At 44.2% G+C, this 23,116-nt stretch overlaps 2 protein-coding genes across 5 annotated transcripts; one reads left to right on the top strand and one right to left on the bottom strand.

Annotated features, from left to right (window-relative positions):
- Positions 1–1,226: 1,226 nt before the first annotated feature.
- On the bottom strand, positions 1,227–20,888 carry YY1 (YY1 transcription factor). Of its 4 annotated transcripts, none has more exons than XM_084838761.1 (6): positions 20,044–20,888; positions 7,670–7,820; positions 6,959–7,019; positions 5,835–5,993; positions 5,004–5,110; positions 1,227–2,415 (listed from the first exon to the last, which is right to left on the bottom strand). In XM_084838761.1, exons 1-6 carry the CDS (start codon positions 20,753–20,755, stop codon positions 2,277–2,279), a joined length of 1,329 nt encoding a protein of 442 aa, XP_084694887.1. In that variant the 5' UTR covers positions 20,756–20,888; the 3' UTR covers positions 1,227–2,276. The 4 variants fall into 4 exon arrangements, with proteins under 4 accessions (XP_084694887.1, XP_084694878.1, XP_084694906.1 ...); XM_084838752.1 differs by having other exon boundaries at positions 7,670–7,832; XM_084838780.1 differs by lacking the exon at positions 5,004–5,110.
- A 409-nt stretch (positions 20,889–21,297) lies between these two features.
- Positions 21,298–22,461, top strand: LOC146357036 (uncharacterized). The gene is made up of 2 exons (XM_084838812.1): positions 21,298–21,522; positions 21,673–22,461. The coding sequence occupies exons 1-2, from the start codon at positions 21,446–21,448 to the stop codon at positions 22,013–22,015; spliced, it is 420 nt and encodes a 139-aa protein (XP_084694938.1). The 5' UTR covers positions 21,298–21,445; the 3' UTR covers positions 22,016–22,461.
- The last annotated feature ends 655 nt before the right edge of the window (positions 22,462–23,116 follow it).

Below are 23,116 nucleotides of genomic sequence, written 5' to 3' on the forward strand. Positions count from 1 at the left end.
CTGCCCTTTTGCAAGCTAGATCTTCATTAAAAACTGCAGATTTGGGACAGTAACAATGAAGGTGATTTAAAATCATTCCTTCACCATAACAGGACAGGGTTTATGCTGCAATTCTGCCAAAGTGTATTTAAAAAGGGGGGGGGGGACAGCACAATACTGGGTGCAGAATTCCACTTCCTGAGAAATGTAGCTTCTGATTTAAAGACAAAGGAAGTTCCTTGCCCTTACAGTTGCAAAGATATGCTTGAGAGTGTGTGGACATTGCTTGGTAAAGTCTCAGAAGCCACAAGGCTATTTGATGGGGTGGGGATTTGGTTCCTTGTATAGCTTCATACACTTCCCTTTTATTAGATTATGCAAAATCATGCATAACAGTGAGACACTGCACAATTATATCCTCCCAAAAGCTACATTATTTAAGTTTACATGACTCAGGCAGGTCAGAATCCAGCTTTTCTTGCCCCAGCTGGTTGCAATTTTGCTTCTTTTAAGAATAGAGTACACATACCCTGCTCAAAGCAGCTATAATACAATAAAAGCTATTCCACAATGAAAAATGACTTGACTATACACAGCAACTGTTGTCAACAAAAATATCTTACCAGCATAATCCGCACTACAGCATTCTAGAGATACCCACAGATAATAATCACCTTTCCCCCATGCATGGGCTCCTCATTCCAAGGGTGGGACAGTTGGAATGAACTTTGGCATTACTGATTACTTTGGCATTCTGACGTCAGGAGTCATATGCCCAACCCGCCACTTCCCACACTAATTACTGCACCTGCTGTCACCTTACCTTATCAGACCAAAGCAGCAGGATTGCATACATTGCTGTGTTCCATTTAATGGCTGCAGAGAATGGGTTGTAGCCAATGGTGACTGTCCACCAGCGGAACTGACACCGCCGGGGGAAATAGATTTCCCCTTTCCTCCCCTGCAGCCCTCCCCCCAAACCCTCCAGATCTACTCCAGATGGTTGGAGTTTTCAGGGGTGCAGGGGGAGTCCCACTACATGAATGGAAATTCGCTCATATGACACCGGATGGAACCCAAAGAAAGCTCAAATTTCACTGTAAATTCTCCAGTCCCCTTGTCAGTGAGAGGTTCTTCACCATTTGCAGAGACCACAATCCCATCTATTTAACTGATGAGGTTTAGTGCTCTACTGAATATAAACCACTTACCTTTAAAAAAAAAAACCTAATTGAATTTAAAAAAAGGAAAGGCAACTTGAGTTTTATTTATCTTCCAATTTCTGGGAGGTTAAAGAACTATAATTTGTTCTGGACAACAGAAGAAAATAGGCTGTGCTTACAGATAATTTTCTGCCATATTCTTTCTTCAGGACCACTGTTTTATTGTTGCCCACTCTATTACACGGGATGTACATATCAGGTGTTGTTAAAAGGTCAGTGCCTGTACATTACATTCTACAACTGAGCACCACTTTCCTTAACTGAACAGGCAAAGAGAAAGTACACGGAACATCAGCATCTGGCAGTATTTTTCCCAAAAAAAGTGACTAAAATGGGTTTAAGTTGCTTAACACTATTAAATCACATCTAATATTTGTTACTACATGATTTCATTACAGCTATACGATACAATTATACAAAATGTGTTAACATCAAAGAATACAACCAAAAAAAAATTAAGATAGCAAACAAAACCTATATAACTTTTTTTCTCTTTACAGGAAAATACTTTTGAAGTATGCATGTAACTGCCCATTCTTTTAAAGAAAATCTACTGCAAGCAAAGTTATCAACCTCCAGAAAAAAATCACACATAGCATTACTAAGCATATCCCCAAAAAGTGTACAATATGCACACTTGGAAAATACAAAATTAAAAAATTGTAAGCAACAGGTGAGCTTCATATTTATAACAATGTGAAAAGTCCAATTTTAGCACTGTTGTAGAAAGAACTGTCTTTGATGCAAGTCCATGAACTGTCTGCCTCCTCCAGGTGGGGCCAGGCTTTACAAAAACACCATGCTCTTGAAACCAAATTACAGAGCAAAATTGAGCATTGTCACAATGCTGTCTTAAAAGTTTATTTTGCTACGTTATCAAAAACAAGTCCTTTAGGTGTCTAGGGTTCTTTTTTTGCTTTTTTAAATTCTTTCCTAGAAACAATATACAAAGGGGGAGGCTTATTTAGTTTCAACCATTCTCCTGTAAGGTAAGATGCTTTGAGTTCAAGAGCTTTCTTCTTGCAGAGTTTCACTGGTTGTTTTTGGCCTTAGCATGTGTTAAGATGTGAGATTTCAGGTTAGTTGACTGAGCAAACTTCTTATTACAGCCATCAAAAGGGCACACATAGGGCCTGTCTCCAGTATGAATTCGCACATGTGTGCGTAAATTGAAGTCCAGTGAAAAGCGTTTGCCACAACCTTCAAACGTGCACTGTTGAGTGAAAACACAAGACATTAGAAACACAGAAAGGAATGCTGGCATCAAACTAAGATATTCACTTCAGTTACTAGACTTCTGTGAAAAATAAAGATCTAATTCTGACAGTGCCATACTGGGTCCCAATTACTCAGAATTCTATTGAAGCTAGGCTGGGTTCACCCATGGCAAGCTGACCATTTGTTGTTTCATGTACTCCCTCCCAAGCACAGGATCGTGTGAGGAAACCCCTGTGAGCTGGCCTATACAACCCTCTATAGTTAACAGCCATTTCCATGAGAGGAGCCACACTACTCAGCCTCTTCAATTGCAGAAAACGCCCCTGTTCCCTGCGGGCTACATCTACATCCAGACACCCATGGAGGTTTCTTCATGTGATCTCATGTGCGGGAGGGATTGTGGCCAGAAAATAAGTGGCCGGTTCATATGCAAGAACACTAGAATTTGTAAATCCATTTAGGATTAAATCTACAGCCAGAGCGTAAAATTTACAGTCTGGACAAGAATCACAGAAATATGCCACCTTTGTAGGGAGGTCACAGGGATTTCTCTATTGTGGAACTGACTTGGTCAGATTCACTTTCAAGGGAGATCCACCTCACTTTCATCCAAGTCAAAACCACCCTATGCCATAACATTTTTCCTGCAGCCTGATCACTGCATGCTTCTGTGTGTGCATGTGTGAGAAGGATTATCGGGAACTGCTGTTGCTTTTCAGTTATGATGAGTTGGATCCAAACTGAACTTGAAATCAGGGGGACAAATGCAACTCATTTAGTCTGGATATAATTCATTGTGACCAAGGGCAGCTTTTACAGAAGCTGTATTGGGCTGTCACCCCGCCCCTGCCCCTTCAAGCAAAGACTAGCTTGCATCTAGCTCAGGTGGTCGGAGTGTCTTTCCTCTCAGTACTTGACTGGTGCAGCAGCATTGGAAATTTAAGGCAGATGAGACAATGATCGTGACCATCCAAAGAAGGAACCTTCCCCCTGCAAACATGGCACTTCTTGAGGTTACTTGCTGCACTACAGATGCATGAGTAGATGATGAACGAAGTCTGTCTCTCTCTCCCCTTCCATAAATTCAAACTCAGAAAGAGGAAGAAAAATGTAAAGGAAAACCTAGCCAGTGACAAGAGCAGCTCAATGAGATGAAAAATCAACTCCCAGAGGAAGTTCTCAATAATGCTGCTGTAGCTGCCAACAGAAACGGAGCAGGAAGGTGCCTACCCTACCCCCAAACCTAAGTGAAAAGACCCTGCCTCTGCTTGAGGGGAGCCTCTTTCCTAGCTTGAAAACTCTTACAAATTCCAAAGCTGTTCTGTGCAAATTCCCAATTGTGGGAATTCACGGAGACCACCAAGAACCTCACTGTTTTTGCAGCCCCAGGCAGGCAGCATAAAAAGGAGGCTTACTGAGCCCCCCAGTGGGTCACCCTACATGGAGAGTGGGCTGCATTCACATTGGCAAGTAAGAAGTTGTACAGGCCTTATTTTAAAAAATGTTAGCTGGAATCTGGCATGGATACTTTAAGGTATACTCTAAACAGACAAAACTAATTCTTACAAACTCAACACAAATTAGCAGCTGCTAGCTATATCAACAGGAAGCCATACATTTCTAGTGCAGGGAAAGGTAGTCTAGCTAACATATGCCTAGAAGTAGGACTGTGTGCCCTTCAAGTTTGCCCGTCAATCCAAAGGAAACACATTTTACATTTACACCAATTAATCAGAGCATTATATATTTAAATTTTACAGAATTTTTCTTGCAAATAGCAGTCTTTCTCGCAAGGATATAGAAAATATATCTATTTATTGGCAAGAACAGTAAAACAGGATGGAGAATGAGAGAAATGGACAGCAGCCAAAAACAATACATGGGGGAAGGACAGAAAGCTGTGCAGGGCACTGAAGCCCCCTTCTCCAAAGCAGTACTGGTCCCTGACTTTTAAACTTCACCAGGTATCAGTTAAACATACTTCAGCTGCTCTTCATGACCTTAAGGGCTAGAAATGTGCTGCTTTAAAACAACCACCCAAAGTTCTCAGGATGCTTGATTCCATGAAGATTTCTACTCTTAAACAGCAATCCTGTGGACATGAAGAATTCACATAGTCCTGCCTATAAATGCTGCGACTCGAGGAGGGGGTGTATTTAAATGGTTTATCAGGTGTAAACAGATTGCTTTATCCACTGAAATCCAAGCTGGTATGCATAACTAGCTTCTTCCGACTGCTTTGTTCACTGCCTTCCTGGACAATCTTTGCAAACTAAAGGTGCGGGAACTTCTGATGGGAGACACATAGGTGGCTGCTTCACCGATGCAGCAAAAGACAGCTACTGACTGCTTTATATACATGACAGTTAAGACCGATCATGGAAAACTACTCTTCCTACCAACTAGGGGTAGAACAGCAATTCAAAGAGTGTCATCTTTTAAAATAGGAACTGTAAAGAACAGGATTGTGAATACAATTTCTCCACTGCTCAGGGTTTTTTGTTTGTTGTTCCTATTACAGAAGACACAGTTTGCATACAAGCACATTCTAAGAACCTCAGAGAAAACAAAAAAACAACATACAATTTGTTTATGATGTTGTCCAGTTTGTACATCTTGATCTGGCAAACTAGACAGTATGACTTATCAGTGAAAGACATCCCACACCTACATAATCTCTGAGGCCTGGCCTGTAGTGGGAAAATGCAGCATGTCAGAAAAGGGAGAAACAGTTCTCAAAATATTGCACTCCATCTACATCAACTGCTTGCAAGTGCTCCAACAGTTTAAAAAACTCACTGACAGTTACGATGTGTGCAGAAATGCAACCAGCTTCTGGAATGCTTTTTGTGGGGGGTGGGGATGATAACGTAATTACATGTTGAGCATTGTCTTGTTAGGAATAACTTGTTTAGCAGATTTGAAGTGTGCCATTTATTAAATGCCTGGTCCCAAAATGTCTGGTAACTATGGAAAGATAATGAATTGTATCCGTAGACCTTAATCTTAATACACTGGTTAGATCTGAGAATATACTGCCTTAATCCAAACTACTGGAGTAAAGAAAATATCTGTGCCCACACAAGGTAACCACTTCCACACCCTCATGCACCTCCCATTAAGTAATCAGAAATGGCCCAACCAGACAGGCTATGAGCAGGTTCTATGCTAAATGTCTTTTGCAGTCATGCCTTTGTTTTATTTTGGGAGGTGGGGGAAGAAGAGTTAACGGAATGATCTACACATTTAGATTTCCAGCCCTTCAGCTGGCATTACCTAATTACAACATTTTATCTGAGAACAGGTACCTTTTGGGTTTGCTTTTTCACTTCAAAAAGGAAAACCACACTTTGATTACCAGCAAGTATGACATGGAGTGTAGACTGCCCAAATAGAGTATTTTGAAAAGGTTACCTGAAAGGGTTTCTCTCCAGTATGAACTAGCTGGTGCCGTTTTAGCTTTGAGCTCTCCACAAAGGCCTTGCCGCATTCTGCACAAACATGCACTCGAGGCCCGTGAGTGTGCAGATGCTTCCTCATGGCTGAGTTGTCCCTGAACATCTTTGTGCAGCCCTTCAAAATAATGCCAACAAGTTCCATTAGCTGTCAGACAAGACCTGAATTATCACCTAATCAATGAACAGAAATCACTTGTACACACAGAGTCTCTTTCCAGATACAGAAAGGAGTATGGGAACTAGTGACACCTGTATATTGAAGTTATAGGAAAAGCTTATTTCATAAGGTACTGACAACAGAAGAGGTCCACAAAATGAAGGACTGAAAAAGGCCAGTTCCAAAAGGTTCATTTCTAGGAAAGGAGAGGAAGTTGCTGGTATATCACAAGGCAAGTAGGCTCCAGATCAGTATGTCTTAAATGACAGTAGTCAAAGTACTGTCTCATGCAGCCTGATCAATGGAAGATGGTTGAGCTGTGAGCCTCCAACTGATCTCAGTCAAATCATACAAGAGGTTTTCTTCCCCCTAAAGATCATATATTGCTATATTAAAACACACACACACTCAATATCCATCAAATTCTTGATTCAGATGTTCAGTTACACCATCTCCTTAAGTTGGAATTGGGAAACTTCTTCCACAATCATCCAGAATATTGTATTCCAACTCAAATTGCTACAGCATTTAAATCCTCACATTTTTGCTGATTTATTTTCAGTTTTTCAAAATACATATGATGCTTTTCCTCCACCCTTAAGAGCCACTAGTTATGTGTCTTCTACTTCTTATCTATGGAAATATTAACTTCTCCAATATGTTAATTTTTGAAACATGGAAGTGGTCACTGCAACCACAAACGCCTATAATAAACATTTAATTGAGACGGTAAAAAAAAACTGCACTGGCCTTTAAGAACAGAATGGAAGAAGCATTAGGATGTTGCTAATACTTACAAAATATTTAAGAGACGGTAATTAAAACGGAGCTTAACAAATTAGCTTAAAAATAGTCATAGCGTGCAATTAGTTTTCTCAAGACCTGCCCTGCAAATCATCCTCCAGTCATAACATTTCACTCACTTTGTGAGGACATGCTATCGTTCTTGGAGCATCATCTTCTTTTATTTTTCTTGGCTTCATTCTTAAAGAGAAAAACAAGAACAGTGATCAGTCACCAGCACATACCTTATCTGCTTTGCATTAGTAAATACACTTCTGTCATAAACCCTCTATGCTGTATTGTAATTATGGTGATGAGCCTCTGACTGAGCTGGTGTGGTGGTATAAACTATTCAGTTGCTCAAGGAACTAACCAGTTTATAGTGCAGCTTCTATGAGAGAAGAGGAAGTTGTCAGTTTAGCTGGGATTAAAACTTCACATAGGGGCAGAGGTCCTGGGAATGATCCCATCTCTGACAGGGAGCCCAGAGGCAAGGAGGCTTAAAGAATGATGCAGACCAGATAACAGACTTAGAAAAAGTAACCTAAAGGTAAAGTAGGTGACTCCAGAAATATGGAAAGGGAGATAGGCAAGTACCACTAAAACATCAATTTTTAATGTTTGGGAGTAATTTCAAATGATCGACAGCAATATTCATTACAGAAAATGCTTAACAATTTCATTATGAGAATGCTGTACCTAACCTATGATAAATGACATCCCCATATCTACACAAATGATATCCCAGTGGCTTTGGCTGAAGAGAGGCCAGAAAAATAATTTCTGACATCCTGAGAAATATGAAATAATGAAATGCTGTATTTACTAGAGAAACAGATTTTACTACTTACCTTGCAAATTCAGCCAACTGTTTAGGGTCTGAGAGATCTATGCCAGGTATTCCTCCAGGAGGCAGCTTCTTTCCCGTCATGTATTCAGAGTAGTCAGGAGGGGAGTTCTCGCCAATGATCTGCTCTTCCACCACAGTCTCATGGTCAATGTCTTTTTTGTCATCTGAAATGATTAGAGCAAACTGAATTTTGATTTAACATCCTCGAAGGACAACACTGCTAGCTTGGAGAATGTTTACTAGAAACAGGGCACAATCCTACTGGATTGCTGCCCACTAGGTGGAAGCCTCCAAGATTGGAGGCTTCCAAAAATCCTATGCCCTGTCACCCTCCCTCACAGTGTTTTCCACTAGATGGGCATCTGAGCACAACGCCAGGGTTGAGGCTTAAGATCTGGTGGATCACTGGCATCTCCTCTCCCCGTTCTACCCATCAGAATGCCCCCTCCTTTCCTCGGTGGCAAGGAGGGACTAGGGAGGGAGCGGCAAGATCAACAACTGGATCTCCTCCAAAGCTAGAGCTCTGTCTCCAGCCTTGGAGGAAGGAATCCTCAGCATCCTATGGTGCCCCAGATGCTGTCAAGGGGCCATAGGATTGCTCTGTCTGTAGTACTTAGGTATTAGTCCAGCTATTTCTGTGCAGAAATAGAAAGAACTTGAACTAGGTATCTATGAAGGATCCAAAACTATAATAAATACAATTCATTTGTAAAAGGTGACTTGCTTACAAACTTGCCCTTTATGGATAAGACACGACTTACACTGATCATGCAATTATTACATCTTTCAAATGAACAACACTGCCCAAAGGTACCAACCCCAACCAGTAAGTTTATCATGTCATGTGTTATCCCTAAATTGTGTACTCTGGTATCTCTGCCACTTGCAGCTTAATCAGGCAACAATATGAATATTCAAGTGGCAGTTTGTTAAAAAATAATCTATCCCTCTTAATCTGAAAAATGATTAAATTCAATTACCAGTTTCTTGTTAGAGAAATAAAACCGAAATCCACGGCCTGACAAAGATATGAACAGCAGACAAGGCACATATGCTAACTGTAAATCTTGGGTAATCAAAATCTGTTTCAGTAACTTGTTATAAGATATTTGACCATTTTTAATCAAATATTTCACTAGCAGTTTGCTTTATTCCATTTTTTTTAAAACTACCAAAGGCGCAACCTTACTACATGAATCAATCTTCTATATTTATTTAGAAAATACACATACTGCTTTTCAACAAGAAATTCTCAAAGCAGTTTAACATTTCATAACAAGGCAATAATGTAAACATCTTAGTCTTCTAATTGCTTCAACAAGAGGACACAAGTGGTGGGTAATCTGACTAAACAATTCCAAGTTTGCACAGATGTCTGTTAATCAACACTTGCCATATCAGTTTTGAGACAGCCACCCAAATAACTACAGAATCGGGTACATACAGTGGTTTCCGGAGTAGCAATTGATTAGACCTATTCAGGTGTTCAAAAAAATCACTTACCTGGTAATGCAAGCGGGGAAAGATCTATGCCACATATGCCTCCATTCTACAGATTGTTACCCACAGAGGGGCTACATGACACACATGACACCAGGGATCAGGACAATGCCAGCCCAGTTTCCCTCTTGTGTGATCCGGAAAGGGGGGGGGGGTGTTAATGTTCAAACAGGGCTAGTTTTTCTACTGTATTGACTGGGGTGTACTTGCTGAGCTATGTGACAGAATTGTGGAATCATGAATAGCAACTATAGAATTTCTCACCCCAATTACAAGTGTCAAAAGCTTTTTCCCAGAGGCCAGTAAAAGGTGCATCTAGCTTGGATACATCCATTTGCAGGGTTCAATTAGCTCTTTACCACCCTACCAAAACAGAATTAGCCTTCCCCAGGACAAGAATACTGTGTAACAGCACTCTCAATTAATTTGGTTCTTTCAACCAGCAGTACATTAATGTTCACTGCCAACAGCTTATCCTTGGGACAAGCTGAAAAATCCAAACATGAGCAGCAAGCAAAAAAGGAAACAGAAATGGAAATCATATCATTTAAAAAATAAAGTATTCAATTATTGTCTACTTACTGATAAAGAATACAGATGGACTACCTATTTCAAGCACAATATTCTTTCAAGGCCTGGTCAGAAGTAGGCAACCAACCTAGCAGACACTTCCACAGTTTGTCCTTTTGAGTTGTATAGGTCTTTGTTTTCCTGCCTCTGGAGCCATTTTTGTTTGCTTAAACCTATGTGGCTATAAAAACTATAACTTCCTAGAAACTGAACTTGCATAACCAAGGTTCGAAAAATCTCAAGTGTACAGCCACCCAGGTGCCCAGAAATTTGATGCTGAACCCTAGAACTTGTCTCCCCTACCCAAACCAGATCTGCATTGATAGTTTAAAAGTTTAACTCCTCTGTGTAAATAATGAGAATTAGTGCAAAAGACAGCAGACTTGCACATTTGTTAAGCATGTTTTTATTAGAAATTGTGCACTCGCATGCAGATGCCATGTTAAAGTACTAAGCAGGTTCCAATACACTTGATGGGTGTATCTGAAAAAACAATGCTAGCCTTGCTGTGGTAAGTTCATTCTCTTCAGTGGGTTTTAAATGTTAGAAATGTAAAATTTCCAGAAATTCTGAGGCCATGGAAAAAAATTGGTGGGTTGTGGGTTTTTTTTGAAATTTTGGCAAAAATGGGGAAAAAAGCAATACTTATTTTTTTTAGTGTGCTGATGCTGGGAAAGACTGAAGGCAAAAGGAGAAGGGGACAGCAGAGGATGAGATGGCTAGATAGCATCACCAATGCAATGAATATGAACTTGAGCACGCTCCGGAAGAGAGCGGAGGACAGGAAGGCCTGGCGTGCTATGGTCCATGGGGTCACGAAAAGTCGGACACGACTGAACAACAACAACAGACCTACAGTCACTTTGTTGGTTTAAGACAGCCTTCCCCAGCCTGATGCCCTCCAGATATTTTGGCCTTCAGCTCCCATCAGCCTCAGGCAGCATGACCAATGGTCAGGAATGCTGAACACTGTAGTCCAAAACATCCTGAGGGCACCAGGTTGGGGAAGGCTGCTTTAGGAACGTAAAACAGCCTTTCTGTTCCTAAAGTTATAGTATGTATAACTTAGTTTGCTCATAAAATTATCATTGTATTTTAAAACTTTTAAAAGTAAACTGAGTAAATTTGTAATTCTTGTCTGAATAGATTAGAACTACATTAAATGACTGCTACAGCATCAGAAACACAAAAAAACCAAGCTGTCAATGGTGATTCCACTCACATGTTGGGAAACAGAGCATAAATGTATCAGTAAAATATACTTTAGATCAATAATTTTAATGGGGAATGAAATAAATAACTATACTGGGAAACTTATGGAGAGAATTTTTAAAAAACCCATGGCGGATTTCTGGAAATCCATGATTTATCATGGATTTCCAGATATTTTACATCTCTAGTCTTTCTATAAATATGTTATTACATAGTTTTTAGAACTCATTTGGGGGGGGGAGTAAAGACTGGATAACAATATATAAATACTTTGTCTTAAATTATATAAAAATATTTCATAATCCAACGCTGTTCAATTTTCCAGGAAAAAACAAACGGTCCTCAAGAAAAATGTTTTTTTCCAGTTTTTTCCCAGGCCTTCACATCTCTAATCCTTGTATGGCGATTTCCTCCCAGTTGAGGACGCCTCGGCTGAACAAAGGTGTCCAACCTGTAGTATCTAATAAATATGGACACTGATGACCTGCAGATGTCCCCAACAGAAGCATTAGCACCTAGAGCTGCTGAGATATATGTATTCGATGTTGAGGAGCCATGACTTCCCTAAAGGAGGCTGCACCCTATCACCACTGAAACTGCCACCAAATTTGCTGCAGCAGCAACAAAAAGATTGCAGTTCTGCAAGGAATGAGGCATACCAGGAGCACATGCTCTGTTTGCAAGTAGAACTGTACTCCCAGGAGGCTTCCAGGAGTGCAGTTTTGCTTGCAAACAAAGCGCACCCCCCCCGCCGCATGCCCTGTTTCCTTGCAAAATCGCCATTTTGCAGCTGTGACAGTAAGTTTGGTGGCAGTGGGGCAGGGAGCCAATTGTTGCCCACCCTTGTCCTAGAGGCTTGCAAGGACCCATACACTAAGGAAATGCATACCTGAATAGAGATGTAAAATATCTGGAAATTTTGAAGCCGGGGGGGGGGGGGGGGGGAGGACGACAGACAGAAATTTGGGGGGAAATATTCAATACTTATTCTTTTTAGTGCTCTTTACAGATCTAACATCACTTTGTTGCTTTAGGACAGCTTTCCCCAACCTAGTGCCCTCCAAATGTTTTGGACTTCAGCACCTATCGGCACTTGGCAGCATGGCCAACAGTCAGGAATGGTGGGAGTTGTAGCCCAAAACACCTGGAGGGCACTAGGCTGCTTTAGAAATAAAATATATTATGTATAACTTGGTTCGTTCATAAAATTATCATAAAAATTAAAAACTTTTAAAAGTAAACTCAATAAACTTGTAATTATTTGAATAAACTATACTTTTGAATTTATTATAGCAAACATTTTATGATTGTTTATGAGCAAAGCAAATTATACAAAGTATATATTCAGGTTCCTATTTTATGTCTGAACAAAGGGTACTTCAGGAAATAGTCCCTGGAATATCTAAATCATCCTAGAAGACTGAAGCAGGAAGAACTAGAGGCAGGGGAAGACTTGTATACAGCATCTGTTCCTGTTTATAAGGAAGTTTAGGGAAATTCCTAAACCTGTTCCTGGGTGGAATTTAGGGAAATCTGGTCTAAAGGAAAAGCTATTGAGATTTTATTTAGCTGGGAAAGACTCTCTCACCTATTAGGAAAGGTAAGCATCCATATTTAATTTACAGGCCTTTAAACAATCTCAATCTATTATCTGAAGAGTGACATTTTCTCTTTTGTAAATGATTTCCATTAATAAACATCTTAATTTGTTTTCTTTTTCTAATTTTGTCTTTGTTGGTAGTGTCAATCCCATGCTTATCCCAAAAGAACCTGGCTACTGAGGGTTTTTTTAGATAGAGTTTATTCTAGTGGTAGTAATTACAGGTTTATAGCCGAGACAGAATCCCTTAACTGTGATGTCTAACTGCGAACTTTATTAAACTGTGGCAGTGACTTTCAGAGCCAAGCCTCAAAGTTAATTTTTAAACAAGAAACACTGGTGGGATAAACCCACACGCTATTCTTTCACATGTGGCAGTAGTGGGATAACCTACATTGTTTCTTTCATATGTGGGTTTTAGATTAGAACTACATCAATCAACTGTTACAGCATCTAAGCAGAACAAGCTCAGAAACACAGGACACAATAGAACAAAGCCCATACTGTCAAGAATGTACATTTTCTTCCGTATTATATTGTGACCCATATGTTGGGAAACTGAGCATTACTTGGAGCATCCCTAAATGTCCCGGGTTGGATGAATCACAGGTCGGAATTAAGATTGCTGGGAGAATTATCAACAACCTCAGATATGCAGACAATACCACCCTAATGGCAGAAAGCGAAGAGGATCTCAAGAGCCTCTTGTTGAGGGTGAAAGAGGAGAGTGCAAAAGCTGGTTTGAAACTCAACATTAAAAAAACTAAGATCATGGCATCTGGCCCCATCACTTCCTGGCATATCGAAGGGGAAGAAATGGAAGCAGTGACAGATTTTATTTTTCTTGGGCTCCAAGATAATCGCAGATGGTGACTGTAGCCATGAAATTAAAAGACGCTTGCTCCTTGGGAGGAAAGCTATGGCAAACCTAGACAGCATAGTAAGAAGCAGAGACATCACCTTGCCAACAAAGGTCCATCTAATCAAAGCTATGGTTTTCCCAGTAGTAATGTATGGCTGTGAGAGCTGGACTATAAGGAAGGCTGAGCGCCGAAGAATTGATGCCTTCGAACTGTGCTGCTGGAGAAGACTCTTATGCGTCCCCTGGACAGCAAGGAGGTCAAATCAGTCAATCCTAAAGGAAATCAACCCTGACTGCTCATTGGAAGGACAGATACTGAAGCTCAAATATTTTGGCCACCTAATGCAAAAACTCCCTGGAAAAGACCCTGATGCTGGGAAAGACTGAAGGCAAAAGGAGAAGGGGACGGCAGAGGAAGAGATGGCTAGATAGCATCACAGATGCAATGAAGATGAACTTGAGCACGCTCTGGGAGACAGTGGAGGATAGGAAGGCCTGGTGTGCTATGGTCCATGGGGTCACGAAGAGTCGGACACAACTTAACGACTGAACAACAAAAAGATACATTATATCAACAATTTTAATAAAGAATGGAAGAAATAACTAGTTTTGAAATCTTACAGAGAGAATTTAAAAAGGACATATCATTGCTCTGCTTACTTGCTTTGTTTTCTGTCCTTTTGCCATTATTATAATGATTTATTTAATCACATTGTTACAGTATTTTTCCGTCATTTATTAACTGTTCCTCTGTCTTGTTGATTATCACTTTTTACTGCCTGGATGGATTTTCCCTTCTGTTCTTGTGTAGCCACTTAGGCCTATAATATTATCTACTGTTCCTGTATTGACCATTGTGCATCAATGAACCATTTAATGTGACCAGCCAGATGGGCAATTAATAAATTTAATTAATAAATAAATTTTATTTCAGCTATAATCCTGAGTCTGTGGTCCTTGTCCCTGGTTCAGCTTTATCCACTGGGGTACAAATTCAACCCCTGATTAATAGACATACCCACAGAAGGGAATGGGTACATTCCACTGAACATTTACACAAGGAACGTAATTGGAAGGAGTGCTGATGATGGTATAATTTACCACATTCAGCTAAAAGCAGTGCAGTACCGAGTCTAATCAACTTAGATGACTTTCCCATCCTACCTTCTCCCAACAGCCATACTTCCCCACTGAATGGGGTGAACCATGGTGCAGGGAAGGGGGAGATTATGGAAAATAGGGTGGAGACACTTTCTGCTCACTCCTAGAAGACACCTCCACCTCAGTTTCTGCCATCTCCTCCTTCGCCACAGTAAACTTCACTCCGGACAGCTTTGAGGCAGCTCCGAGGACTAGTGGGAAAATTCAGTTTCTGCCTTCCCCCTTCTGCAGGTAGATCTCTGAATCCAGCTCTATATTGTTATTGGGGATTTGTTAATAAGTCATCATGGGCACTGTAAGCAAATCCCGACTCCATCCTGTATATACCACTAGGCAGGGCATCCACTGTGGCTATATGGGTGGCCTTGTATACTCCTATTTTTTTATGAAAACGGACTGTTCTGCTCAGTAACTCAACCACCTACCCTTGCTTTTAGAAAACTGTGTCCTTTATTTGTCTGTTTAGACAAACAAATTCAACGAGCAAACTATGAACTATTAACTACATTGGGCCTGTTTGCACAGTCATAGAAGGGGAAATAAGCCACCGTGGCTTATTTTCCCTGCTGCTCCTGCCAGCTGTATCCTGGAGGGATTTGCATAGTTACCCACACCAGCACAGCTCGCAATGTTGTGCGAATCCGGCAAGGGTGTCTTCTTGTCATGGTTAACAAGCCATCCCAGCACCCTAAAACAGCACATGGGTTGTTAAAGCCACTGTGTTTATAAAGTGGATTGGGGAGTTATGCAAAACACAGGGAGCAGAAGTGCAACAGCAAACAGCCAACAGCAGTTCAAAGAAGTATAGCTTCCCATTTGGTGTAAATGGTCTATTTACTTGTGAATTAACAGGTTGTAGTGAATAACCAATTTACATGAAGCCCCATGGAGCAACAAGATCCTTCCTCATTTTCAATCCAGGTTTTGGATGGACTGGATTCTCCCAGGTCAGGGGCCTCCACTGATCCACAATTAGACTTAGGGTAGGTGATGGCACCTTCACTTCCCTCATCCTACAAGTATTCGGAAAGAAGGAAGCTTTAAAGGCTGATATTTCGTCCTTCTGACATTTCACAGTATATGGTTCTTAGAGAGAGCATGTTCTATTCCTCTTTTGAAGTCACTTCGTATGCCCTAGCAGAAGCATACAACTTCGAGCACTGATCTTTCCACATTCACCTGCAGAACAGATGATTGGTGATGGCTTATGGAAGGGGCAGAAAGCAAAGCAAAGTTTAAAAGACCAACCCCACCAAGTTCAGAACATTTAGGAAACTAATTACAGCAGCTTTATGTTCGAGTACAGCCTTCCCCAATCTGGCACCCTCTGGTTGTGATGAACTACAACTCCCATCATTCCCAGCCAGCATGGTCACCTGGAGGGCACCAGGTTGGGAAAGACCATTTCAGTGTACTTCTGGTTAATATACTCTTCCCCACAAAATCACACCAAAGACAGGCTTCAGCAACCCAATTATGACTGAGCTGAAGACATCTGGAAATGCTGTTGTGGATGTGGTAAAATTTCAGAGGCATGGTCAAGGGCATCAAGGCGCATATCCTTGAAAATCATGATAGGGAGGTGCAACACTAGGTAAGAGGGTGGTTCAGTAGGAAGCACCAAACAGCTGTGCTGCACACTCAGACTGGGGAGAACATTTCACTGCATATCCAAACCAGCCTGCTGCATAGCTCTAATTATCTACAGTTATTTCTGCAGAGTTATATCTCCCATTGCGATAGTGTAAAGCAGGGTTAGGCAAACTGGTGCCCTCCATCTGTTTTGGACTATTAATGCATAATTGCTGACCACTGACCATGGTGGCTCGGGCTGATGAATATTGTAGTCCAAAACATCTGGAGGGTATCAGGTTGCCTACCCCGGGTATAAAGCATCTGTCTATGCCACTGCTACTAAGTACAACCTAACCTAAAGGTAAGGTAACAGTGTCCCCAACCAGTCGTGTCCGACTCTAAGGGGTGGTGCTCAGCCTACAATATGCAACTGCCCACCAAAGAAGCAGGTGTCACAAACCAATCATGAACAGAGCAGGCATGTGATTAATTTATAAAATGGGACCAGTGGACTTTGAGAGCTGCTTAGTTACACAGATCAATACAGTGAATTATGAGCATACATACATACTGCATTTCTGTAGGGAAGGCTCTTGCAACAGTGTTGATGCAGGGTCTAAAATGTTGCAGATACTCAGCTTGAAATTATTCACTGATTTTGATGATAATCTCATGGTGTAAAAACTAAAGAGAATTAGCCCATTAACTAGCATAGTTCATATGAGCCACCACCAGCATATGCAACATTAAGTTATAAAAAAAAGCCTTAATGGACACCTGAAAATCCAAATCTCAAACACATGCTAGTATTTGCTCTCATACTTTTTGCAAGCTCTTGTAATGTGTATGCTCAATTGCTTCTTAATCATACAAACCACCCACTTTGATAATGCTTCTTTCACAGAAACCCAAAAGCATCTAGGTCTACAATCCTATATGCTAGACTTCCCCAACCTGGTGCCCTCCAGAGCTTAGGCTTAGAGCAAATTAGACTCCTGGATAAAAATCCAAGGTTGTATTTTTTTTTAAAGGTAAACAATAATTGGATGTATTTAGACTGGATTTTCAAAAAAACCTCTTATTGTTTTTAAAAGACATAGGTTAAAGCCTTACATTTATGAAATGAGACTCAAGCCATGACAAACTTGTCCCACTGACTGCATTCAGACTTAGGTTCAACAGTGCAATCCTATACATGTTGACTCAGGAGTAAGTCCAACTGTGTTCAATGGGGCTTACTAACAGGAAAGCCTGATTAAGACTGCAGCCTTAGTTCTGGATCCAACCTATTGAATTAAGGGGCAGTTGGCTATGTAAAATGAGGAAAGTATCCGAGAGCCCTTGCATATATTCCGTTATGTCCAATGTTAGTCCTACTTAGAATAAACCCACTGACATGAATGGGATCCACTAACAGAGTAGATACAGAGCACGCTAAAGAAATCTGTCACTCATCTCCAAGCAATATAATTCTGCAGAGTAAAAGGCACATGGGCTACATAGCCAAAGTTTCTGGATTATGCTCATAATCAGTATTTATGTTACTGACAATTTGATTAAAGGTATAGAAGTGCTACCTGGAAATCAGTATGTTTTAATTAATATGAAGGCTTGTTCAGGATATACATTAATTTCAGAATGGATTTAAAAGTGAAATCTAGAAACTTTGGCTCATGCAATGGGACTTCCTCCTCTCTGCAGCCCCCCCCCCATATCTGTACCAGAGCAGATTTTGATGTCATGCAAAGGGGGGGGGGTGCAGGGGGGAAAAATCACCTCCTCTCCATTCCAGTGTCAGAAACCATTCCAACATAAGGAGAAGTTAATTGGCTATCACCCAGTATGTTTTTCCTTGATGATTTAAATCACATTGATTAAAATTAAATTACCCTGCCCTGGGAATTACACCACAATGCTAATTACAATAGTTCAAAAACCATTTTCCATTTTTTCCTAGGAATTTTTGGGAAATGGGGGTGGCGTTTCCCCGACTGTGTTTTTCCTCCAACCTTCCATGTCTCTAACTAGGAAACATGACATTTTGACTTTCTAAAACTGTATATTATCCATGTAGTAATAAATGAGAAACTTGCATTCATTCAGCAAATATTGATATTTCTATTACCTAACATGCTGAAATGTATTCAAATCTTGTAATCAGTCTAGTAGGCATAGTGTACAGCAAAGAGTTCATGTACTTAGATGGGCCAAATTCTCACTCATGTTTATGTTTCTACAAGGCTGTGGGCAATTAATACATTATCTAGACTATTAAGAATCACAAGAATTAAAAAAAACTAATGGTGGTCAATTCTGCAAATATTACTGGTCTTGGTAATTTGAAAACACCTACAGAAAACCATTTAAGATCTAAAATCCTGCAGAGTGTTACACAACTGTTACACTTGACTATTAACCCCAACACACAGGCAGCAGCCACAAATCCCTTTTACTTGGCAATGAATCCTTTGAAATGGTTGGGACATTTTCAAATGCTTTCTGGATCGAGGGGAAAGGGGTGTCAGCCTGCTACGAAATAAATGCACAAAGAGACAGATCTGAATTATGGAGAGAAGCTCTGAAGTCAAAGGCTCCATTCCCTGATCTGTTGCCAGAAGCCCAACCTCCAGGGTCAGAGGATCCACCTCTTTCCCCCAGAGCTGATGTCAGTGATCTAGGCACCTATTTTAGGCATCTTTCAAGCCCCTTAGCTATTTAAGCACCCACTAGATGTCAGCGAACGGGATTTAAAAAAAGCTAGAAGTAGGCTCCTTTCCTCAGTATGTTTAGCACAGCCCAACAACTTTATTTCTTGCAAAAGGCTTTATTTCTAGCGGTTGCTGAGTTCTTGCAACCAGGAGTGGTTCTAATATTATCCAAGTATCGGCAGCAAAACTATAACCCGCCCTTCCTGAACAGAAAATCACCGCAGTGCCCTAAGCGACAGCCCCCGGCCCGTTTGCCCCACCAAACAGCCCTCACCCGCCCCTTCCCCCCCTGGGCCCAGGAAGCTCGGCTCGGGCAGGGACGTTGTCCAATGTATGGGGGGAGCGCAGGAAGGGGCCAGGAGGAAAGCAAAACGAGGAAGAATCGGCGAGGCCGCGGCCGTGAAGGCGAGGACGCTGGGGGGAGAAGGAAAGGACACGAGGCGGGGCGCGAGGAGGAAAGGGGCTGGCGGGGAAGGAGAAGTCCTCACGCGTTTCGGGGAAAGAGGGAGGACGTGGGGGGCCGGCGGATAGGGTTTCGCCGAGAGAGGGAGAAAGGGAAGCCTGCGGCGGTGGAATAGCACCAGGAATGTGTGGCGAGGAGACGAAAAAGGCGGCGGGGGCAAAGGCCCGGGCTACGAGGGAATGAGGCGGCTCGGGGAGGAGGACGGGCCAGCGCGAGAGGGGGAAAATGAAGCGAGGAGGAAGCGGCGGGCCGCGGAGCTCTCCCCGCGCCGCGCGCCTGCCCCGCCTCCCTTCCCCTGCTTCCCCTCCTCCTCCTCCCCCTGCTGCAGAAACTACGCCATTGCGGCCTAGTCCAGGACTCAGTCGGGGAAGGAGGGAGGGGAAGCGCGCGCTGCCTCCCCTCCCTTCCCTTCCCTTCCCCCCTCTCGCTCGCTCGCGGCCGCCATCTTGGCGGGGCCGCCGCCATCTTTCTTTCCCTTTTCCCCCCCGCCGGAGGGAGCCGGGCAATCAGGCAGGAGCAGCGCAGACCCCGCCATCTTTTCGGGGGAAGCCGCCATACTTGCCCTGGCGAGATGAACATGGCGGCGCCCATCACACACATCCAAACATGGCCTCCCTTCAAAACAAAACGGGGGGAACAGCCCGCCGGGCCGAGCCAGAGGCCCCCCGGACCCTCCCCAGTCCGCGCCGCAACGTGCCGGGCCCGGCCCGGCCGCTCCACTTACCCGAAGCCCACATGGTGACCGAGAACTCCCCCTCCAGGGTCTTGATCTGCACCTGCTTCTGCTCCCATTTCCTGGCGCCGCCGCCCCCTTCGGCCCCGCCGCCGCCTCCCGTCAGGTAACTCTTCTTGCTGCTCTTCTTGCCGCTGCCGCCGCCTTTCTTCACCCGGCCGCCGCCCGAAGAGGAGCCTCCGCCCGAGCCGCCCTTGCTGCCGGCGGCCGCGACGGTGACCAGCGTCTGCTCGATGTACTCGTCCTCGCCGGCCGGAGCCGGCACCGGGATGAGGATCTGGTCCTCGAAGCCGTCGTCCGCCCGCAAGCCGTCCGAGTCGTCGCCGCCCACCACCTCCTCGCGGGTCTGCACCAGGATCACCTCCTGGTGGTGCGGGTGGTGGTGCAGGTGGAGCTGGCCCCCGCCGGCCCCGACGCCGCCGCCGCTGGGGTCGCCGTCGGTGACGAGCGGCTGCAGGGCGATCATGGGCGGGTGGTGGTGGTGGTGATGGTGGTGGTGGCGGCGGTGGGGCGGGTGGTGAGGGCCGCAGTCCTCGCAGCACTCGTCGTCCTCGTCCTCGTCGTCGTCCTCCTCGCCGCCCACCACGGTGGTCTCGATGGTCTCCACCGGGATGGTCTCCACCTCGATCTCGTGCAGCTCCACGATCTCGGCCGGCATCTCCGAGCCGTCCGTGGCGATGTACAAGGTATCTCCCGAGGCCATGGCGGGGGAGCGGGGAGCCGCCGCCGGCGGGCCAAAGCCTAGCAGTGGGCCTCCGCCTCGGGTCCGCTCCTCTGCCCGACGCCGGCGAGGCTCAGGCTCCTCGCCCTTCTCTTCCTCCTTCCCCTCCTCCTTCGCCGTCGCCTCCTCCCCCTTCCACACAAACACCACCAGCTCCGCGTTGGCTGGGAGGGAGCGAGGCAAGCAGGCAGCAGCCCCAGCCGCCGCCAAATCCCGCCCGCGCCGCCTCGCGAGACTACCGCCGAGAGATACAGACACCCCAGTCCTCCCTCACCCGCCATCCAGACCCGCGGAGGCCGCGGCAGCCGTCGGGACGCGCCCCCTCGCCCCCGAGGGCCAATCGCGGCGCGCAGCTCGACTTAAAGGCGCCTCCCCCCATCAAACCCCCCGGGTCGACCAACGGCCAAACAGGCCGGTTGGGCTTGGACCGCCTCTTTCCCCGCTGAGCGCAGCCTATCGCGAAGAAACTTCGCCCCGAGGACACGCCCCCTTCTTCCTTCCCTCCTTCTCCTCACACGCCGATTCCAGTCAGCCCGTCGTTGGCTTCTGACGAAGGTGTTCGCTCGCTCTGGGCAGCCGTTGCTTTCTTGGCCCCGCCCACTTCCCTCGATGAGCCCTGAGGGAAGCTTGCTCGCGGCGGCCGGTTGAGCTTGGGCGGGTTTCTGGGCCAGTATGGGCGGCGACGCGGCAGCTTCGGCGCCACCAGCCCCGGGGGGATTCCGAGAGCGGCTGCGGCCGCTTGCCTGGAGGTGCGGGCGGGGCCCTGGGAAGCCTAAAATAGGAGTGGGCAAGCGCGGTATTATGCGGCCGCTGTTGCTTTTCTGCCCCGATTCCCAAACCGCGTTAATCCGAATTACTTTCACTGAACCGGTCTGAGTGCCTCTGGCATTTCTCTTCAGGATAAATACCCTTCAGGAACCCCCGAGGCGTCCACGGAGCCAGGGATCCTCCGCTTCCTTCGGAAGACGCGGGAGCCCCGTCAAGGGTCAGTGGCTCCGTCTCCCCCAGACCGCAGCCGAGGCCGCATCTCGTCTCCCGAAACCTCTCGACGGGGCTCTTCGCGTGCAGGCTTTTCCGGAGAGGCTGCGGAGGCCCAAACGGTGCAGGAGCCATCGCCACGGTTGCTCCGTGGTGTCTCTTAATAAAGAATCTCGCAGCTTCGTGGGGAACGTGCTTCGCCCTAATCCTATCCGCATTTACTCGGAAGCAAGTCCCATTGGTTTCGATGGCGCTTACTCCTAAGTAGATCTGCATGGGATTGCAGTTTCACTCTCGAGAACGTGTGCGTGGGTTGTAACTTTCTGTCTCCAGTAAGTGTGATGAGGACTGCAGCCATAACCGTTATCATGAGTGTGCATCCCACGGATGAGTGCAGCTGTGTAGTATGAAATAGTTTATAATTTAGCCTAGAGCAGGCAGTCATCCCTAGGATGCCTCACCAAAAACTAAGATAATGCTTCCTAATGCTGGGCTACACTCTTTAGCATTCTTATTTCCTAGAAAGTCCCATTGGAATTGGTGAGACTAATGTGTAAAATCAGCAGGTTTGTTTCAGTAGGATCTTTCCGCCTGTCAGTCTTCCTTGCAAACTTTAAAGAGGTGACCTGGGTGAGTAATCTACTGATGATGTAAAAAAAAAAAAAAAAACTGTTCTATGGCAGGTGATTGGATTAAATTACTATTAATGACCTTCCTTCCAGAGTTGTGAATTGTACAGCAGAATTGTTTTAAATTTTATTTAATTTAAAAGCATTTTACCCCCTCTTTAGCCAAAAAAAACCTCCCCAAGGCATAGAAATATCAGTAGTAAGACGGTCCCTGCCCTCAGGCTTACAATTTAAAAGTCATGGCACATAAGGAAAAGGAGATGGAGAGTGAGGAGGAGAAAAAGAAGCTCAGGCATCGATTCTTAAAGTTACAGTTCAGGAAACATCTCAGCTACCCTGACGGAATGACTGCCAGCTAAGCATTAGTTGGGGAGAGCAAAAGACAGCTGGTCTCTCAGCAGAGGCAGTAGAATAGCCTGCTTCATTTCTCTCCCTCTGCTTTGCAGCCTGATTGACAGTTAAGCCTGCCTGTCTGCTCTCACTGAGGGCTGTGCACTGCCATCAGTTAAACCACGAATGGAGAAATGAGGAGAATTGTTCTTCTACTGTATCCCTTTTTATTTTTATCTTGTGCTAGCTAAAGAAATAAAGGTGAAATGGCTGCAGGACTGTGCCAGGGTCAGCCCAGCAAAAGGCTAAATACACAGGAAACGATGACCTAGAGGATTTTAAAAACAGCCACTGGTCTGTTTGTAGAAGCACTCCCACTGTTGCCAGGACAGCTGTGATGTAAGTA

Source organism: Heloderma suspectum, chromosome 1 (assembly GCF_057233095.1).
Source record: "Heloderma suspectum isolate Gila_16-S chromosome 1, 16-S_ref, whole genome shotgun sequence".
Taxonomy (NCBI): domain Eukaryota; kingdom Metazoa; phylum Chordata; class Lepidosauria; order Squamata; family Helodermatidae; genus Heloderma; species Heloderma suspectum.